At 45.1% G+C, this 16,923-nt stretch overlaps 1 protein-coding gene across 1 annotated transcript; it reads right to left on the minus strand.

Moving 5' to 3' along the window:
• Nucleotides 1-1,115: 1,115 nt before the first annotated feature.
• med1 (mediator complex subunit 1) lies at nucleotides 1,116-11,331 on the minus strand. The gene is made up of 16 exons (XM_056429651.1): nucleotides 11,193-11,331; nucleotides 9,827-9,933; nucleotides 9,330-9,408; nucleotides 8,940-8,994; nucleotides 8,678-8,810; nucleotides 8,496-8,524; nucleotides 8,309-8,380; nucleotides 8,103-8,177; nucleotides 7,632-7,795; nucleotides 7,375-7,486; nucleotides 7,024-7,148; nucleotides 6,805-6,932; nucleotides 6,387-6,588; nucleotides 5,997-6,092; nucleotides 5,762-5,867; nucleotides 1,116-5,676 (listed from the first exon to the last, which is right to left on the minus strand). Exons 1-16 carry the CDS (start codon nucleotides 11,311-11,313, stop codon nucleotides 1,770-1,772), a joined length of 5,511 nt encoding a protein of 1,836 aa, XP_056285626.1. The 5' UTR covers nucleotides 11,314-11,331; the 3' UTR covers nucleotides 1,116-1,769.
• Between the last annotated feature and the right edge of the window lie 5,592 nt (nucleotides 11,332-16,923).

Genomic DNA, 16,923 nt, shown 5'->3' on the forward strand with positions numbered 1-16,923 from the left:
ATTTTCAAAAAGAAGGAGTGTACATTTCTCATCACCAAAACTACAAAGCTGGGTTGAATGCACCGGTTATTCTAATCAAATTGGTTTTACATTTAAAAAATGGTTTACTGTTCATTATTATACATTATTTATGTTTGCTGAACTGTAAGTGTGTCTGATAGTTATGAGTTTCGCATAAATGCAATTGAGAGACTCTAGATTATAGAGATAAGTGACAGTGTGCAGTTGTCACGTGGACAGAAGTATCTATGTGATGTTTATGTGTAAAGTTATGTGCACAAAAGCAATTTAAAACATAATTTATAGTTATAAAGTATTTATTGATGTATTGACATTTTAAAATGTTGGTATTTGTGTGTAGTTTCAACAAAGAAAGCCAGTTTCAGAAATTGTGATGTCATTCTTTGTGACCATCCTATAAGTGATTAGTTTAGTGCATCTTTGGCTTTCTCAGGCCTCGTGTTGTCCCTCCATTTAGGAGCGTGACTTCTCTAATCTTCCTCTGTAATACATGTGAATAAAGGCGTGACATTTCATTTAACCTCAACGCATTACCTCCGGGACTGTGTAACTCACTCCTAAGTAGCACCGGGTGCTCCACCCCGGATCGAGCAGCCTGGTGCGCTGCTGCCATCTAGTGGAGCTCGTTGGTTGAGCTGTTGACTCATTTACTCAACGTAAAGTACCTATTTTATCTTTACCCATTCATTCAATAAATATAAAGACGGTCACATATTTTAAACTGTATAAATGTATTTACAGATTCATTTAAATTCAATTAATACAGACATAACTAGAACGGGCACTCGGTAGAGCGCATACCTTCGCTGCAGCCACTTTTTTGGTACCTTTTCATGACTTTGACCTTGACCTTTGACCCGATCGATCCCAAAACCGAATCAAATGGTCCCCGGATAATAACCAATCATCCCACCAAATTTCATGCGATTCGGTTTAATACTTTGAGTTATGCGAATAACACATACAAATAAATAAATAAATACACAGCGATCAAAACATAACCTTCCGCATTCTCGAATGCGAAGGTGATAACGTGTAACTACAACAGACAAACTACATCCTACCACAGAAAAATAAAAACACAGAAATGTGAGTGAACTTTTTTTCCAGAAGTGAAATGTTTATTTTAAGCTTCCAAAACTTTTTCAGGTTAAAAAAAATGGCAAGAATGTCTATTTCCTCCATCGTCATCAACACTATTGTCATCAGTTGTCGTCTTCTTTACCTCCGCTAACTTACACATCGGTTTAAAATGTATCAAAATCTAAAAAATCCCAGTTGAAAAACAAGGCAACTGAACACTGTATCCTTCTTGCTTTACAATACTTAGGTTTTTACCAGGAGTCATACTTATTTAGGGGCAATCCGTTTGTATGTAACAATGACTTATGAACTGCAAATGCATTAAATGCAAAAAGAAACATTACAGGAAAGAAAGAAGGAAAAAAAAAAAGTAAATTTCTCTAAAAATATACTGTTTAAATCCATTTCCTCAATGAAGCTTAAGGAAGTTGGTATTTCTATATTTGAAACGGCACTTTCATCTAAAACCGGCATCCAACTCCCGGATATCATACGCTGATACTGAAACAGTAAAATATAACATTAAAATACAGCTTAAACCGGACAATGGTCACTCGGAGCCACGATCGCCCCGTATCCAGTTCCGACGTGTGGCTCGAGTGAAATAAATAGAAGTTTAATGTGTATGTTAAAAGGCACGCGTTAGAAACGTGAGAAGAGAAGCATTAAAGGTTGCCAGTGAGGGCCGAGTCCATGAGGTCGTCGTCTTCATTCCTCATGTACATCGGACTGGGCCGGGACGGACGCTCTGAACCCAGCATGGACAACGACGACTCTGAAGCGGCGATGGGTGACCGCGACCAACTGTCTGCTTTTATGGGATGAGAGGACGGCCCCATGGACAGAGAGGACTTCTTCTTCTCCTTCTCCCTCTCCCGGTCTCGGTCCCTCTCCCGTTCCCTCTCCTTCTGCTTCTTCTTCTCCTTCTTGTGCTTCTTGTGCTTCTCCCCCGAGCTGAGGGGGATGGCGCCCATGTAGTCCTGGGGGGGAAGCGGTCGCACGGTCTGGTCGTCGTCGTCCGAGCTGGGGCTGTTCTGGTGGGACCTCTCGGCCACCGAGCTGCCGCCCGACTCGCTCTCGCTGTCCTGGTTGAGCGGCGTGTACCCCGGCGAGCGGCTGTGGCTCGGGGACGAGCGGTCGTGCTTGGGGGTCGAGCCGCTGAAGAGGGGCGACGCCTTGAGACTCGGAATCTGCGGACGCGTGGAGTCGCCGGACCCGTCCCCTGCTTTCTGAAGGGTCACTTTGGCCTTGATGCTTGGCGAGCCACCATCGGGTTTGCTGATGATGATTTTGGCCAGGCCGGTTGCACTTCCACCTCCTGCTTTGGGGTCCGTCGGCTTTTTATCCCCACTGTTCCCGCCGGAAACCGACACTTTTGCTTTTGCCTCTTTATCGGACTTCTCCCGCTTGTACTCCCCACTTTGGGAGGACGAGCCATGCTTGGAAGGGCCCAAGTTTGAAGGTCCACTGCTGGGAACATTTCCATGACCATGACCACCACCACCACCACCACCACCGCCGCCGCCACCGCCTCCTCCAGGAGCAGATCCCGAACCAGTTCCCCCTGCTGGTGGCCCTACCTCACAACCATCCTCCCCCACTCCTCCTCCGCCGACACTCTTCAGTTTGTCTATGACTGCCGTAAGGGAGGGTTTCTTGTTACGACTGGGAGACTTCCCTTTGGCGTTGGGGTTGTTTGCATTGTTCTGACCAGCCCCACCACAACTGCTTCCTCCACCTCCACCACTGCCTACACTTCCACTTCCTCCGCCTGTCCCTCCTCCTCCTCCTCCCCCTCCACTCCCACCTCCCCCATACTGAGATTGAGAGCCCCCTGAGAAGGCCATGGAGCCAGAGGACGAGCTTGAGGATGACGAGGAGGATGTGGAACCAGAAGAGCTCCCACCCATTGGCTTCTGGGAGCTCATGCCGCCGCCAGAAGACTTTGAACCCCCAGAGCTAGCACCTCCTGAGCCCATTGGCGATTTGGCCTTGGAAGAAGGAGGTGTCCCTGGAACCTGGGACTGCTGCATTTTCATCGGGGAGGACAATTTGTCACCAGAGCTACCGGAGCGGGAGTGAGAAGGGGAGATGTTGGGCTTTATGTTGGGATTCATAAGAGATCCAGGAGGCTTACCCCCCTGAGGCTTCATTTTACTGCCACTTCCCATTCCACTACCACTGCCTCCAGGCCCGGACAGCCCATGTTTGGTGATTGGGGAGGATCCTGGTTTGCCGACACCCATTCCTTGAGAGGAGCCTTTAGACTGGGATGACCCACTTCCACTTCCTATTCCTATTCCTGTGGTCCCTGGCTTGGAGCTGCTGCCTTGCGTTGTGGATCCTTCTTTGGACTTGATCTTTCCAGACGAGGAGGAGTGAGAATGATGGCTTTTGCTGCTACTGGTTCCCCCAGCTCCACCTGTGCTGCTTGTGGCTGAGCTGCTGGAGGTGTAGCCACTATGGGATGACGTTTTCCCCCCAGTTATGGTCCCTTTTGCGATCTGAATCGTGATTTTCGGAATTGGAGGTGTGGCACCACCAGGAGGAGTTTGCGAGCGCCCAGAACTTCCAGGAGACTTGGAGCCTCCTCCACTTATACTTCCTCCTGAGCCTGAACCACCACTAGGAGGCGTGTACGGCCGTCCCCCTGAGCTGTGTGAGGGGGACTTCCCATCTGGGTCCATCTTTTTGCGTTTGGGGGGCTTTTCTTTAGACTTTCCCTCACTTGATGGGGTCCTGCTACGTTTGACCTGTTTAACTTCCGTTAAACTGCTCCCCATCCCCATCCCAGAGCTGCTCCCTCCGCTACCCCCGTTTTCATCCTTTGGTCTCATGAGTCCCTGTTGCTGTTTCATTTTGGGTTCTGCACTTTTAAATTCAGCACATGCCGCTGCGAGGCCCATAATGAGGGGGCTCTGGGACCCTCCGCCATGTGCGTCTCCCAAATCGGGAGCTTGCCCCAGGAGCGGTTTACCACTACCACTGTTGCCTCCAAAAACGATCCCAATATCAAAAGGGTCCTTCTCTGGGGTGCCCTGCCCATCTGGAGTGGGATTCTGAGGTGTTCCTGATGGGCTATTCTGCTGGCTACTTTCCCCAAAACCCTTCACCAGGTCCATGTCTCCATCTGCACTTGGAGAGCTGTCATCAAAGTATCCATGGCCTGAGGTCAACAGGTCTGGGTTGAAGTCGGCAGCATCTGGGAAGTTGGTGGAGGAAGAATCACTGGTGGGTGTGGCAGCAGTTGCCTCAGCAATCAGGTCAGCGGCATCAGTAAAAGGGTTCTCGTTGCTGTTGAAGATGTCTGCGGAGTCAAAGACCGCACTGCCCTGGCCTGAGCTGGAGGAGTCACGGATGGGGGTCCCGAGGGGACCTCCGTCCTCCCCACCGTTGCCCATTGGGTGCTGCCCATGGCTCCCGCCGCTGCCTTTGCCCGTCTGCTCGGGCAAATCTGACAAGATTTCTATGATATCGTGCCCGATGCTATCAGAGCTAGAGAGGCGGACCATACGAGGCGGTACAGCACCTGGTGGCTGCTGCTGCTGAGACTGGACGTGAGACTGCGAATAAGGCATACTGGGACCGGAGGGTGGAGTCCCACATTGGCTAGGTGCCGGCGTGATGCTGTGGGGCGTGTCTAAGCCATCGCCGGTCAGGTTCACATCAAAGATAGAATTTTGAGATGCGTCCACATCCATGGAGAGAAGCTCGCGGTGGAAGTCGTCCTCGTGCGAGACTTGATGGTGCTGGTGATGCTGCGGCATCGAAGATCCCTGTTGTGATTTCATGCCTAAACCGCCAACTGCACCGGCTGCGGCGGTTCCAGGCATCACGCCACCCTTTTCTGTCCCCCGTGGACGCTTCTTCTTCCCTTTGGTGCTGCCTCCGGGGCAGGCTCCTCCCATGCTTTCAGTCCGTGGGGAGCCAGACGAAGAATTCTGCCGCTCTAACGGACTAGAACCGTACAGAGCGGCAAAATCCTGTGTGGGGTTGTCTTTCAACAAGTTCATCAACATAGGATGATTCTTGGTGTTGCTGGCAGGAGAGGATGTTGGGGGTGGAGTTTGGTGCGGTGGTGGTGCATTCTGGGAGCTGGGGCTAGAGCCCACACTTCCAGTAATCTGTAATAGGCTCGTCAGTATGGGATTCTGTGTGACTTTGTTGAAGTCATCTAAATGGCCCTGACCAGCTTGTTGTTGTTGTTGTTGTTGTTGTTGCTGCTGCGACTGTTGCTGGCCAGCCACCCCTCCTTGAGTTTGGCCCTCTCCTCCTTGGGCTTGCCTCTCTGTCCGGGAAACCCCAAAAAGAGTATTAATTGGACCTCCAAAATTAGGTCCCGCCGGGGTTCCCGTTTCGGTGGGTGTGTTGCCCCCTGCGAGCCCAGGCAGTCCCATGGGGTTCGTTCCGTCACCTGCTGCCATGTTGTAGGTGGGACTACCGGAGGGTGGCAGGTTATTCTTCACCATGATCTCGACAGTTTGCGCGATTAATAAGAGGGCTGGAGTGTCTGCCTGGATGGTCTCTGCTTTCCTCCGGATGGCCCGCATGGTTACAGGGATGGACATGCATCTACAAGAGAGAAGGAATACATTACCATGAGGAGAAAAACATACTATTAAACATTTATGCACTCGGGAGGACGTTTCAAACTCACCGCTGGACCACCTTGGTGATAAATTCATCAGTGCAGATCAGAGCATCTGACAGTCCTTTATACAGTTTGCAGGATACTTGTCTGGAGTCAATCACCTCCATCACCACTAGAGGAAGGAGGTCAGAGGACACAGGACTCGGATAAGCAAAAAACTGATTTCTTCCACCGAAGGATATATTGTTAAAGTAAGATCAACATTATGCTGGATTAGAGATTATGTTAAAGTGATGCTTACCACAAACTAGTGACTCATTGACTGGATGCTGGAATGAGACGCTGAAACTTGAGTCGGTAAGAGGACATACTTCAAACTGCAGCAGGCCTGCACTGACTGAGGGAACAACAGCAAAAATGCTTCACTCATCAAATGTGATTTTACACATAATGCGGCACCAAAAGCGTAGAGAAATTGGGCGTCGCTTTACTTGCCGGACTATTTGTGGTTATTCTGGTCAGAGAAATTTGAATTACAAGCATTCCATTCGCGTCTTTACATTGACTTCTTATGTAATGTACTGGCGCAAAAAATTTGCTTTGCTTTTGGTGTGACTGCAGCATAAGACACAAAAAACCATACATGTTGTTGACTGACCAAAATACTGTACATAAGGGGGCACATGCTTACCTTCTTTGATGGAAGTTCGTTTCACACAGCTGGCAACCAAGGTGTTATAGGCTGCCTGGTGTCGGATGATATCCAACAAGAGTGCTACTTGTGCTGGGTGGCTGAAGGGGATCTTGGACACCAGCGCTCCTTGAAGAGCACGGCCGTCTTGCACCGGGGCATCACTGTTCACGAAGTAACAGTGCTGCTGATCTGGCAACATCTGTGGAAGCACAAGGAAAGCAGTTTTCTTACAAAAACAATCTAAAATGTGGTGTATTGGCTGTCTATGTGTTTATGTTTACTTAATCAACATTCTCCTTTACAAACTGCAGACCGTGAATGTAGCTGTTGCTCATGAGCAGCACAACGCCATCTAAAACCAATATTCATTTACAGAAATAGCAAAAGAGATCCTATTCATTGCGTGTCTGCTCACAGAGTAGAAGTGCATGTTGCGTGAGGGCGGTGGCGTGGAGCTGCTCCCCTCCAGGAGCTGCCGTTGGCTCTGGACTATTAACTGGTAGAGAGGTGAGAGGCTGGGGGGGCTCTCAAACACTGGGATCACTGAGAAGGAAATGTAGAGGTTAAAATCCAAATGATCAGCCAAAATGAGCATCGGGCTGAAGGAGCATGTTGAAGACTTCAAGATACGTACAGGTAGCATTTCCAAGCCTCTGAATAAAGGAGAGTGAGAAAGGCATGGGGCGGTTCATCTTGAGGTAAAAACAAGCAGGCAGGTCCACACAGTTGGAGTTGGTCACAGCAGAAAAGGAAGGCATCCTAAAATGCAACGAAAATACATTGATCAGCTGCTTTGCTCTAATCTCTACTTTGAAGGTCTTCAAGGGCGCACTAAAAAACGGCCAAGATAATTACATCATTATATCAAAGAGTGGTGCATTTATTATGCATGTTCAACACATGCTATTCATTCTTAGACAGATTCAGAGGTTGCTCAGTGCAAGATTTCACAAGTTTCCCGATAACGGGAGGTGCACATGCTTACCCCTTGTTATCCACTGGGTGGGATCCAGTGATGAGTGGGGCGATTGGAAGCATGTAGACAGCGGCGGTTCCCTCGATTGTCACAGAAACACTGACACCCAGCGAGCGCGGAACTACAAATATTATCCAGTCGTCCAGACAAGGAGACAATTGACAGAAATCACACAGAGATATTTACGAGTCTGAAGCAAATCACTTGGAAATCGGCTGGTGTCTCGTACACATTGATGAATTCACCCACTCGCTCTGTGCACTTACCACTGCCGTCTGGCGAGTTGAGCTGTGTGCTCGGCACCTCCTCAAATATGTCATAAGGGGACAGGTAACACTGAAGAGAGACAAGATGGCCACCGCTCCTGGCTGTTAGCAAGCCAACGTTGCCATGAAGAATAGTCTCCACTGCGGTAGCATTGGTAGCTAACCTAGAAAACACAATCAAAAGTGCATGCATTACAAAATGAGATGCTCAAATTAGGCTTTTTGCTCAACATTGTTACTTTATACGACGAGTTGAGCAGGTATTCGGATTTATTTCTTAGATTACATGATATTGCCTTTAAACACCGAATAGGTTGTCCTCCCCTGTATGACTATCAATGATCACAGTGCTGCTTGAATAATATAATGATATTGAGTATATACTGTATGTTGAATATGCTAAACACCGGTAGCCCAAATATACTAATCATGATGTACAAGGTAACAAAAAAGGACATTTTGGGTGCTTACCTAAACATGTGCATCATCTTGGTGAGATCAAGCTCCAAAGACTGCAGTGCTAAATACATCTTGGTTTTCAGTTTACTGGGGCAGAGAAATAAATGAAGATAATTAGACATGAAAACTAAAGTATTAACTCCTTTAGAACAAGTGCCTTTAATCATCGTTTTGGTCGGCTCCAACCAGAAAACCCCATCGCATAAAAGTCGACTTACTTGTCCCCAGGGAGCTTGTATAGGTCGACGAGTCCCTTGAGATGCTTGGAGAACTCTTCAAAGTTCTTCTCCCTGATGAGATGTTGGAGGGGAAGTGCTTTAGACGGCTTATAAAACAATACGAGTAGTTCTCACAGGTGCCTGCACCACTCCAAACCCTACATGGAAACGTGTGGCTTCTTCTCACCTTAGATGCTGAATCAGCTCCGGACAACTCTATGATCAACAAATCAAGAACAATATGAAACATTTTGAGGACAATATCTTCATGAAGGTGCGTGAAATGGAATTCAATATGCGATAAACATCGACCAACATTCCTCTTTGGCTGAGCTTTATGGATCCATATGGAAGTTACAGTAAACTGACCGTGGGGTTTTCTCCCTGATGAGCCACCTTGACATCCACCAGCTGGCCATTGGTGTCCAACTGCACCTCCACATAAAACATATCTGATGTGATGTAACACTCTGTCCCCGATGGGCTGAGGTGAGAACCAAGCCTGTTCAGAGAAGACAGAAAAATGAGTTTAGTAATCATTCTTGCTGACTGAGATTATTATAAGTAAAACATTGCAATGAAAACACTCAGCCGACATGTCCTGTATTTGGCAAAAGGGGAAAGAACTCACAGGTTTTGTCGTGCGATGGATTCTAAACGATCCGTCATCGACGGCAGAGATGAAACTGAAAAAAGGCAAAGAAGAACAGGGAGCTTTACATCATATACAACAACCATGTCATAACATCGGTGCCTTATGTTCCTGCCGTCCATTGACACAATGTGCCTGCATGCTTGACACTCAAAGCAAAAGTCAAGTGAGGCTTGCTGCACTCAATTAATGCTGATTGAGTTGAAGAAAATACTGTGACCTTATAAGACTGCCCTTATTCAAATGCACTAGAATGTTCAACAGTTAATATCAGTCTGTACACAGTTGCGTTTCCTTGTCTAGTGACGGATTGTCACGAAAAATGTTGCCCTACTCTCCCTTGCGTTTCCGTCCATCGAGTTGACTCACCTTTCAGCGCTCTCTGCAGGGTCTCCAAGCAGGTGAGCAGGAGCTGGTGACCTGCAGCATTCATCACACCGCGTTTCTCCTGGGAGACAGCGTGGAGGGGAACAGAGGAATGAGACAATACAGCTGAGAAAAAATGTACGCTTGTTTTTCACTGACTTAGTCAGCATTATCGGTCAGGGATTTCGATGTCACTGTAGTTTCACAGGCCCGGTAGGTACGTTAATTCAGTGAAAAACCTTTTGTGCAATTAAGTGATTAATTGCGATAAATGTATATTGAGCAGGTTGGTAGTGAGCCTCTCTGGAGGGCACTGATGATGGATTGTGAAAAACACTTTTCAGAATTGCAAATTGGATAGTTTGTATGGCTTCATTGCTTAAAAAAAACAACAGTAATTAAAACATGGAATCTCAATACCTAGTTTAAAGAGGTGCTGAGTGAATTCAAGCAAATTAATTTATCTCCATTTGGTTATTCTCTCTTTGTCTCCATCTCACCATGGCCTGACGCACAACCTTGCAGGTCTCCTGCCATGGCCGTGAAACATTGTGTTTGGCATGAAGCTTCTCCAGTAAAGCTGCCATCCGACTCTGCTTCTCCGACTCTGAAAAAAGATGCAATATGCACGAGACGACAGTTAAACAAAATCACAAGTCACACACATTGATCGTCCGACATTTATAAAAAGGTTTGCACAGCCTCATCGCACCGATTCCATCTCCTCTGTCCTTTTTATAACGCTTGACTAAATAAATATCGGGGATATTCTGCATGCAGGGCTAAATGCAGATTTCTCAGAATGTTAATTTCCCTTATCTTTTTAACAAATGTAAAGCAAAACACAACACGGACATCATGTCAAGAATTTGCATTTGACATTAACAACAATAATGGAACATCTTCTGAACATCTCTATAGAAGACTTTACCAACATAATTGTGATTAAGTGACATTCATCCATCGCACTTTCCTTTGTTTTTCTTGGTATATTCAACTGTAGACAATCAGTAACACACTCAGTAACACAGCATGTTCCAAAAGCACCATTAAGTTGAATCACCACCTCAAAAAAGTTAACTGAACAACACCTTCATGAAGGTTTGATTTACTGCAGGATTGTTGCATATCAGTTTCCGCTTGGTGTTTCCTATAAACTGGCAACTAAGCATATCGTGTTAATTGTAACTTATAATAATTTGGTCAAAGAAATCATTGAACTGTGAGCATGAATCCCAGTTGAATGAACTCAAACTACATTGTTAGGTAGCAGGTAAAGTAAATTAAAGATATCTGTGATAAGCAAAAACATTTTACTCCTAATTTGTTTTGTTTCCCCACAAATGGTGCAATTCCCATTAACGTGGGCTGCAATAGTTTTATTAATATAAACACAACATGGAGTCACATGACATCCAGAAAAACTATCACACCATCAGGACCCTCTGTCAGACAACGAAAAACAGCCTCGTGTGTTGTTATAACGCGTCATAATGGGCTACAGCTTATTAGTTAATATTGGGTCGCTGAGAGGCGGTGAAGTTTGTATTAGTGTTCAACAATAAGGACTTATCGGAGACTTCTGTGTTAGGACTAGGCTAGCTGCTCACTACAAGAAGCTGCTCACGCTACTTTTCCTGTCAACCCCACCAACTAGCTAGCTTAGTGTTTCACCCTCTCCGCGTTTAATAATTACTCATCTTGTTCCACTTTACGAGTCCGAAAACACGTAAAAAGCGCCGAGCTCGTTAAATACTCGAGTACGTTCGCTATTAGCCGCCGTTAGCTTGAGTCGTCTTGTCCTGTGCTAGATCATCATAACCGCACACAAACAGCCAGCCGGGTCTAGTTACAGCCCGCTCTTACCCGTCGCATCCTCGGGTTTGACCCGGTCGCCATGGGTCTGATTCCCTCCATGCTGAACCGAGACAGAGAGCTCTCTCGCGGGGCTCCCGCTCTGCATGGAAACAACAGGCCCCGTCGCCATTTTCCCCCCCAACACCCGTTTCAGTTTCCCCGCTTCGCTTTTCCCATCCTCGGCTTCCGTACTATTCCATACACGTAGGAGCGTCAAATGATGTTCTCTTTCTTATTTTCTTTCACTTTTAATTTTAGTCCCAGTGGTTGATTTTGTCGTTGGATTCAGAATGATGTTTTTTTACATTTTTAAAATGTATTTAGCTTTTTTTACAAATTTCTTTAAAAATAGAAAACATAGGGGCACGTTTTTAATTGGGAATGTTACGTGTTTTCACCAAACAGTCAACAATTATTTCTGATTATTCATCAATATAATTTAAGGAGACACCGTTGTCTTGATTCATTAAAAAACAAATGAAATCCCTTGAATTGACTGCCTGCTTAAAATAAAAGGCAATGATGTGATGAAGACTCCAGATGGCGTACAATCGCCACGAGGACATGATTCATGATTTGCCAAAAGCATCTAGCCGCCAAAATCCAAAGGAAGGTTGAAATATTCATGTTAATTGACTTCAGAAACAGAATAATGCAGAGACTTCACATGATGATTGCTTTTCCCCCTGCAATTTCTACTTTTTATAACCTCATCTATTCGGCAGTCATATGAAAGCAATAGATAATTAAGCAGTAGATAAAGACATTTAAAACAGCAAAAAGCAGCCATGCATCGGCAACCACATGCACATACATGCACACACCTGAGCCTATTGTACAGCTGAGCCTGTGGCAATGAGTGCTCTCTGGGGAGGATTTTCCCACCAACCATTATGACCTGCCTAAGAGAGAGAGAGAGAGAGCAGGAGTGTGTGGATGAATACATGCACATTTGTGCATATGCAAAGATATATTTGTGAACATGGGAATAAAAACACATACACACACATAGCAGATAGCTATAGACAGCAGTGGGGATGGAGAGGAACCATATTGGCATTGTCTGAGACAGTAGACAGACCCACAGATAAGAAAAGAGGGGAGGTGCCGCGATGTAATTGATGTGCCCACCAGGAGCTTTAGCTGGCTTCCTGGCATGGAAGAGGAGGTGGGCACCGCTGCCAAGACAGCAGTAGGAGAAAGGAAAGGGAGGCACGGGCCTTGGGGAGCACAGTAGCGGTCTGAAACCATGCCCATCAATCAGAGGCTAGTTCACCTTGCCAATACCAAGCGGGACCCCCCTCTGTGCCGAGGGAAGGGGTGGCACGGGGAGCAAGGCTGGCACAGTTGCTAAACCTTCTCTAATCCTCCTGGTGGGTGTATCAGTGCTACCTCCGAATGGCCATAGAGTGGGCAGAGCCAGACATGGGGGCGGGGGGGGAAGAAAAGAAAGTTCAGCCCCTATTGTGAAAGAGGTGTCACTTCATGTTGTTAACATCATGATGTAGAAATGTTGATATTATTTCAACGAAAGGCTGAAAAATACCACAGCTTCTCCAAAAAAAAAGCTGTTTACAAATTGTGATTTAGACCAAAAAGGCTACGTTGCCCACAACATTCAAAGTCCTCTCTGTTCTTTGGAAAGAATTCAACAAAATAAGGCCAATCTGTCTTTTTATTTTTTATTTTTTATTTGCGCCATATGCTGTATGACATTCTGTGATTACGCTGATTGTTACTTCGAGCTTTTGCATGATTGGGTGTTCTTATATTACACATATTTAACAGAATTATATCCTGGTACAAATGGCAAACTAATGTGGGTGGGTAATACTGCACAGTACAAGAACCTTTGTCTTAAAACTATTACTGAGAAGTAATATATCCATACATGCACTCACACACACACACACACACACACACACACACACACACACACACACACACACACACACACACACTTCTAGATATAAACACTATGCAGTGGATAATGTACATATATTATGCACACCTACTGTGCATAGATACACACATACTCAAGTTTACGAAAAACATCTGATCATCCTTTGTTCCCAACTTCATTATCTAAATCAAATAGTGTCGAGGGCGATGGCTGTATTACATCTCTATAAACACATGTATTTTATTTCCTCTCCATGTTTCCAGCTTTAACACAAGGGGATGGTGAACAGCTTGGCAACCTTATTGAGTGCTTTGAAGTTGACTACCCTCATTTTCCACTATCTCTCTAGGTGAACTTACATTTTACCTGATGTGAATACATAAGAAAAGGCTATTTGATGCATGCATGCCTCCTTTATAATTCATAGCTACCAGAGGAAATATCCAGACAATGTAAATAACAGATTTGATATGGTTTGCTGGTTGGTTTACAAGCAGTTTTACTTCGGTGACTCTTGTGCCAAACAAAAGGAAATACACTGCGCCTTTTGCTTTTCACCTTTAATACAAGATTGAGATCAGTGAGCCTGAAGGCTGAAACGGGCCAGAAAACAGTGAAGCATTACCAGGACACAGTTTCTGCTTCTTTGGCACCGAGTGCCTTGACGTGCATGGGCAGCTGGGAAGACTAGCTGGGAGGGTGATGGAGGGAGGGAGGTGCAAGAGACAGAGGGAGCGGGAGAGAAAGAGGAGGGGTCGGCCCAAAAGGACCATTTGTGATGAGGCTCATTTGCACAACGGCACTTAATTGGCTACAACAATTAATTAATGTGTTGGAAAGTTGGCACGAAAAGTTCATTTAAGAGGGTTTTAATAAGCAATTAGGGAGAAGTAACCAGTGAGGTAGAAGCAACCCCAAAAAAAGATGCTGAAAACTCTGAAAGTGTAAACTCTGAGGGAATAATGTGCCATATCCGGAAACCAGGATGGGGTTTGCTAATATGGGTAGTTACTGCACATCCCATTGTGAGCACTGATGACATGAAGAGACATTATTTTTACCCCGTACTTTTACAACGCCAACTGTTCATGGCACCCACTTTCCAAAAACAGCATTGTCTCCTCTCCCCTTCATTCTCCCTCCCACTGTCTGCCTCCCTCTCTCTTTTCTCACTCTGTGGATGAAATATCGCATGACTAATGAGTGGAGCAGGTTGAAATCCTGGGGAAGATGTCCTTGGAAGACGAATGCATTTTCAGCAGAATAATTAACTTAATTAACAAATTCACATGCATATTCATCAGCCTATTAATGTCTCCTCTGCGCAGCTTGATGAGCAGTGGGGTAATAACCATCTCATTTGCATAGCCTGTTCACACGGCTTCCCATTTAAAGACAAAATAAGGCGAGGGAGAGAGCGCAGGACGAAGAAGGAAGAGAGAAATTGGAAAAGAAGACGACGAGGGAGAGGCGCAGCGGGGCGACACGCAGAAGTGAGGAAGTGACGTGGGATGGTTGGAAATAGGCTCACAGTTTATCTGACGGATGGGTGACGCGAGGAGGGCAAACATGAGCCCCAACAGACTGACTCCATCGCTCTCTTTCTCTCTCTCATCCCTCCAGTCAACCTTGTAAGCCATTTCCCCCCTCCTGCTGTGCAACCATCACCATTTCCTTGCATCCGTGTCAGAATATTCTCAAGCTGAAATAAGTGGCCTTTTTTAATCACCATTTTAGAGTTGAATCCAAGTCAGAGTACACAAATATCCCCCATCAGTTGTTGGTCCTGCTAAATCGTTCAGTGCAGAACCCATGGTCATATCAGCGTGCCCTCTCCATGTTTCTCTCCCTCTTTGCGGTCTCTTTCTCCCCTTCCTTCAGTCTCTCAGGGGGAATCTTCTTGGCATTGCTCCACTCCTTTCTTCTCCACCGCCAGGCTGCTGCTGCTGCTGCCGTCTCTGCTCTGTTACCACTGTCTGCACACAACCTGGTGCTCCTAGCAACGCCACCTCTCACACACACATGGCGGTCCGAATGCCACGCGTGTTTGTGTACACACACACACACACACACACCATGTTTGCCGTTTACACTGCTATATTTGTGTCTGTGCTAAGATAAATCCTCAGTCTATATCTATAGCCGGATGTTTATTCTGCCACTTAAAAGAAAACGGAAGAATAATGTGAGAATCAATAACCCGTAAGCTGTCAAAAACCTCTTCTGTTCCAGTTTGGAATAGAGTCTCAGGACAATAAACCTACTTTTGTTTTATGGAGATAGAAATGAGTACCAGGGCGAGACAAGTGAGAACATTATATCATGTTACACTTTATTCCCTTTATTACGTTACTCCATAATCGCAACGATTTTACGTTGTTTATCAAAAGAAAGCATTGGAAATGTTCAGATTATTTATTTACGAATTAAACATAGGCATTTCAAATGACTTTCTGTAATGTCTTTACAATTTATCTCTTAAAAGTGTCATATTTTAATTAAACCTATCTTACTTTTTTTGGCTCTTAGTCTACAGTTTTTTATTCCAAACCAAATCTAAAACAGCGGAGATTACAAATAAACACATGGGAGAAATGAATCTGTGCCATCACTGAATATGCTATGTAGACGACAAGAAACGTGCTCCACAAGATACCTTAGGAAACCTAGTCCACAAGCCCTGATGCTGACTTGGACATGATGTGTTATTTCTTCGGGTTTATTAGCAGGCTTTCAATTTTTCGTTGTTTGCCAAGTCATGGTCTGATGCGTCCTTGGCGGCATCTTTTCTGTTTTCTGTCCTCAGTATTCATCTGAGGATGCAAAAATGTGCAGAAACATAAATTGAGAAAGTACTGTTTCCTATTAGCGGTTGGCTTGCTGGGCTACAAGTTTCTGTATAAACAGACCTCCTGTCTGTGATGAAACAATACAATGCTGTGTTGCATGGCGGGTACTGCTGTCTCTTTTTGTTTTTCTAATTCTATTCATTAATAATTGTCTCTGCCTTTCCACCGTTTGGACTGTTCTCTCAAACCACTCTTATCATCTTAATAAAAATAGCATTGCAACTCTTATTATTATTATCATTATTATTATTATTTTATTATTATTTGTATTATTATTTTTATCATTATTTTTATTATTATTATTATTATTATGATAATTTTTATTATAATTATATAATTGTTAAATTTGTTTATTGTCGCCCATACAAACCAAGTTGTTTCTAGCCCTATATTGTCTATTCACAACCCCCGGTAACTGGTGTGTAGACATTTCCTCTCTGAATGTGTGTTATAGGTTCACCCGAGTTAAAACAATGTTCCTGTGGTGAGAAACACAAGTTTAACACCTCTTTTGGATTTTGGCTCACCAAGCGGAGTGACCTTCTATTCGTGTGGCGAGCGTTTCGTCTTCTGCTGTGGCATGTCAAGTCTGTTTGAGTTGGTTACTTCCTGCACAATGTTAATCTTGCTGTCTTGCATTTACAGTTGGAGCATGATGTCCTGCAGATGTACGCATGGGTTGAAAAGTAAAATGTGGTCAAGCATCTAACGGCATGTTTGCAAGCATTTTAAAATCTAATGGTCCTGGAAGAGTCTATCTTAATTATGTTCTGGATGCCCACCCACACTATGATTCAGTGTGACTGTGTAACTCCACAGGGACTTCCAGAGGGTACCAGCTAACGGTTTGACACGAGAACCAAGTGATGATTTTGAAATTCAAAGGTCTTTCTAAGGTTTTGCTTAATTTTATTATTGCCGAAGTGAAAACTTCGACTCACACTTGTTGTGTTTACATGTAGCAGATTGTAAGCCCTCCCTCCATTGA

The sequence above is a fragment of the Pseudoliparis swirei genome, chromosome 13, assembly GCF_029220125.1.
Source record: "Pseudoliparis swirei isolate HS2019 ecotype Mariana Trench chromosome 13, NWPU_hadal_v1, whole genome shotgun sequence".
Taxonomy (NCBI): Eukaryota; Metazoa; Chordata; class Actinopteri; order Perciformes; family Liparidae; genus Pseudoliparis; species Pseudoliparis swirei.

Excerpts from the sequence above, each read along its gene's own strand:
- med1 (XM_056429651.1), bottom strand. The coding sequence starts at position 11,313 with ATGGCGACGGGGCCTGTTGTTTCCATGCAGAGCGGGAGCCCCGCGAGA. Across the intron at positions 8,995-9,329 it reads CCTGCAGAGAGCGCTGAAAG|TTTCATCTCTGCCGTCGATG; the intron begins GTGAGTCAACTC and ends GCCTTTTTTCAG. Across the intron at positions 8,525-8,677 it reads ATCAGGGAGAAAACCCCACG|AGTTGTCCGGAGCTGATTCA; the intron begins GTCAGTTTACTG and ends TGTTGATCATAG.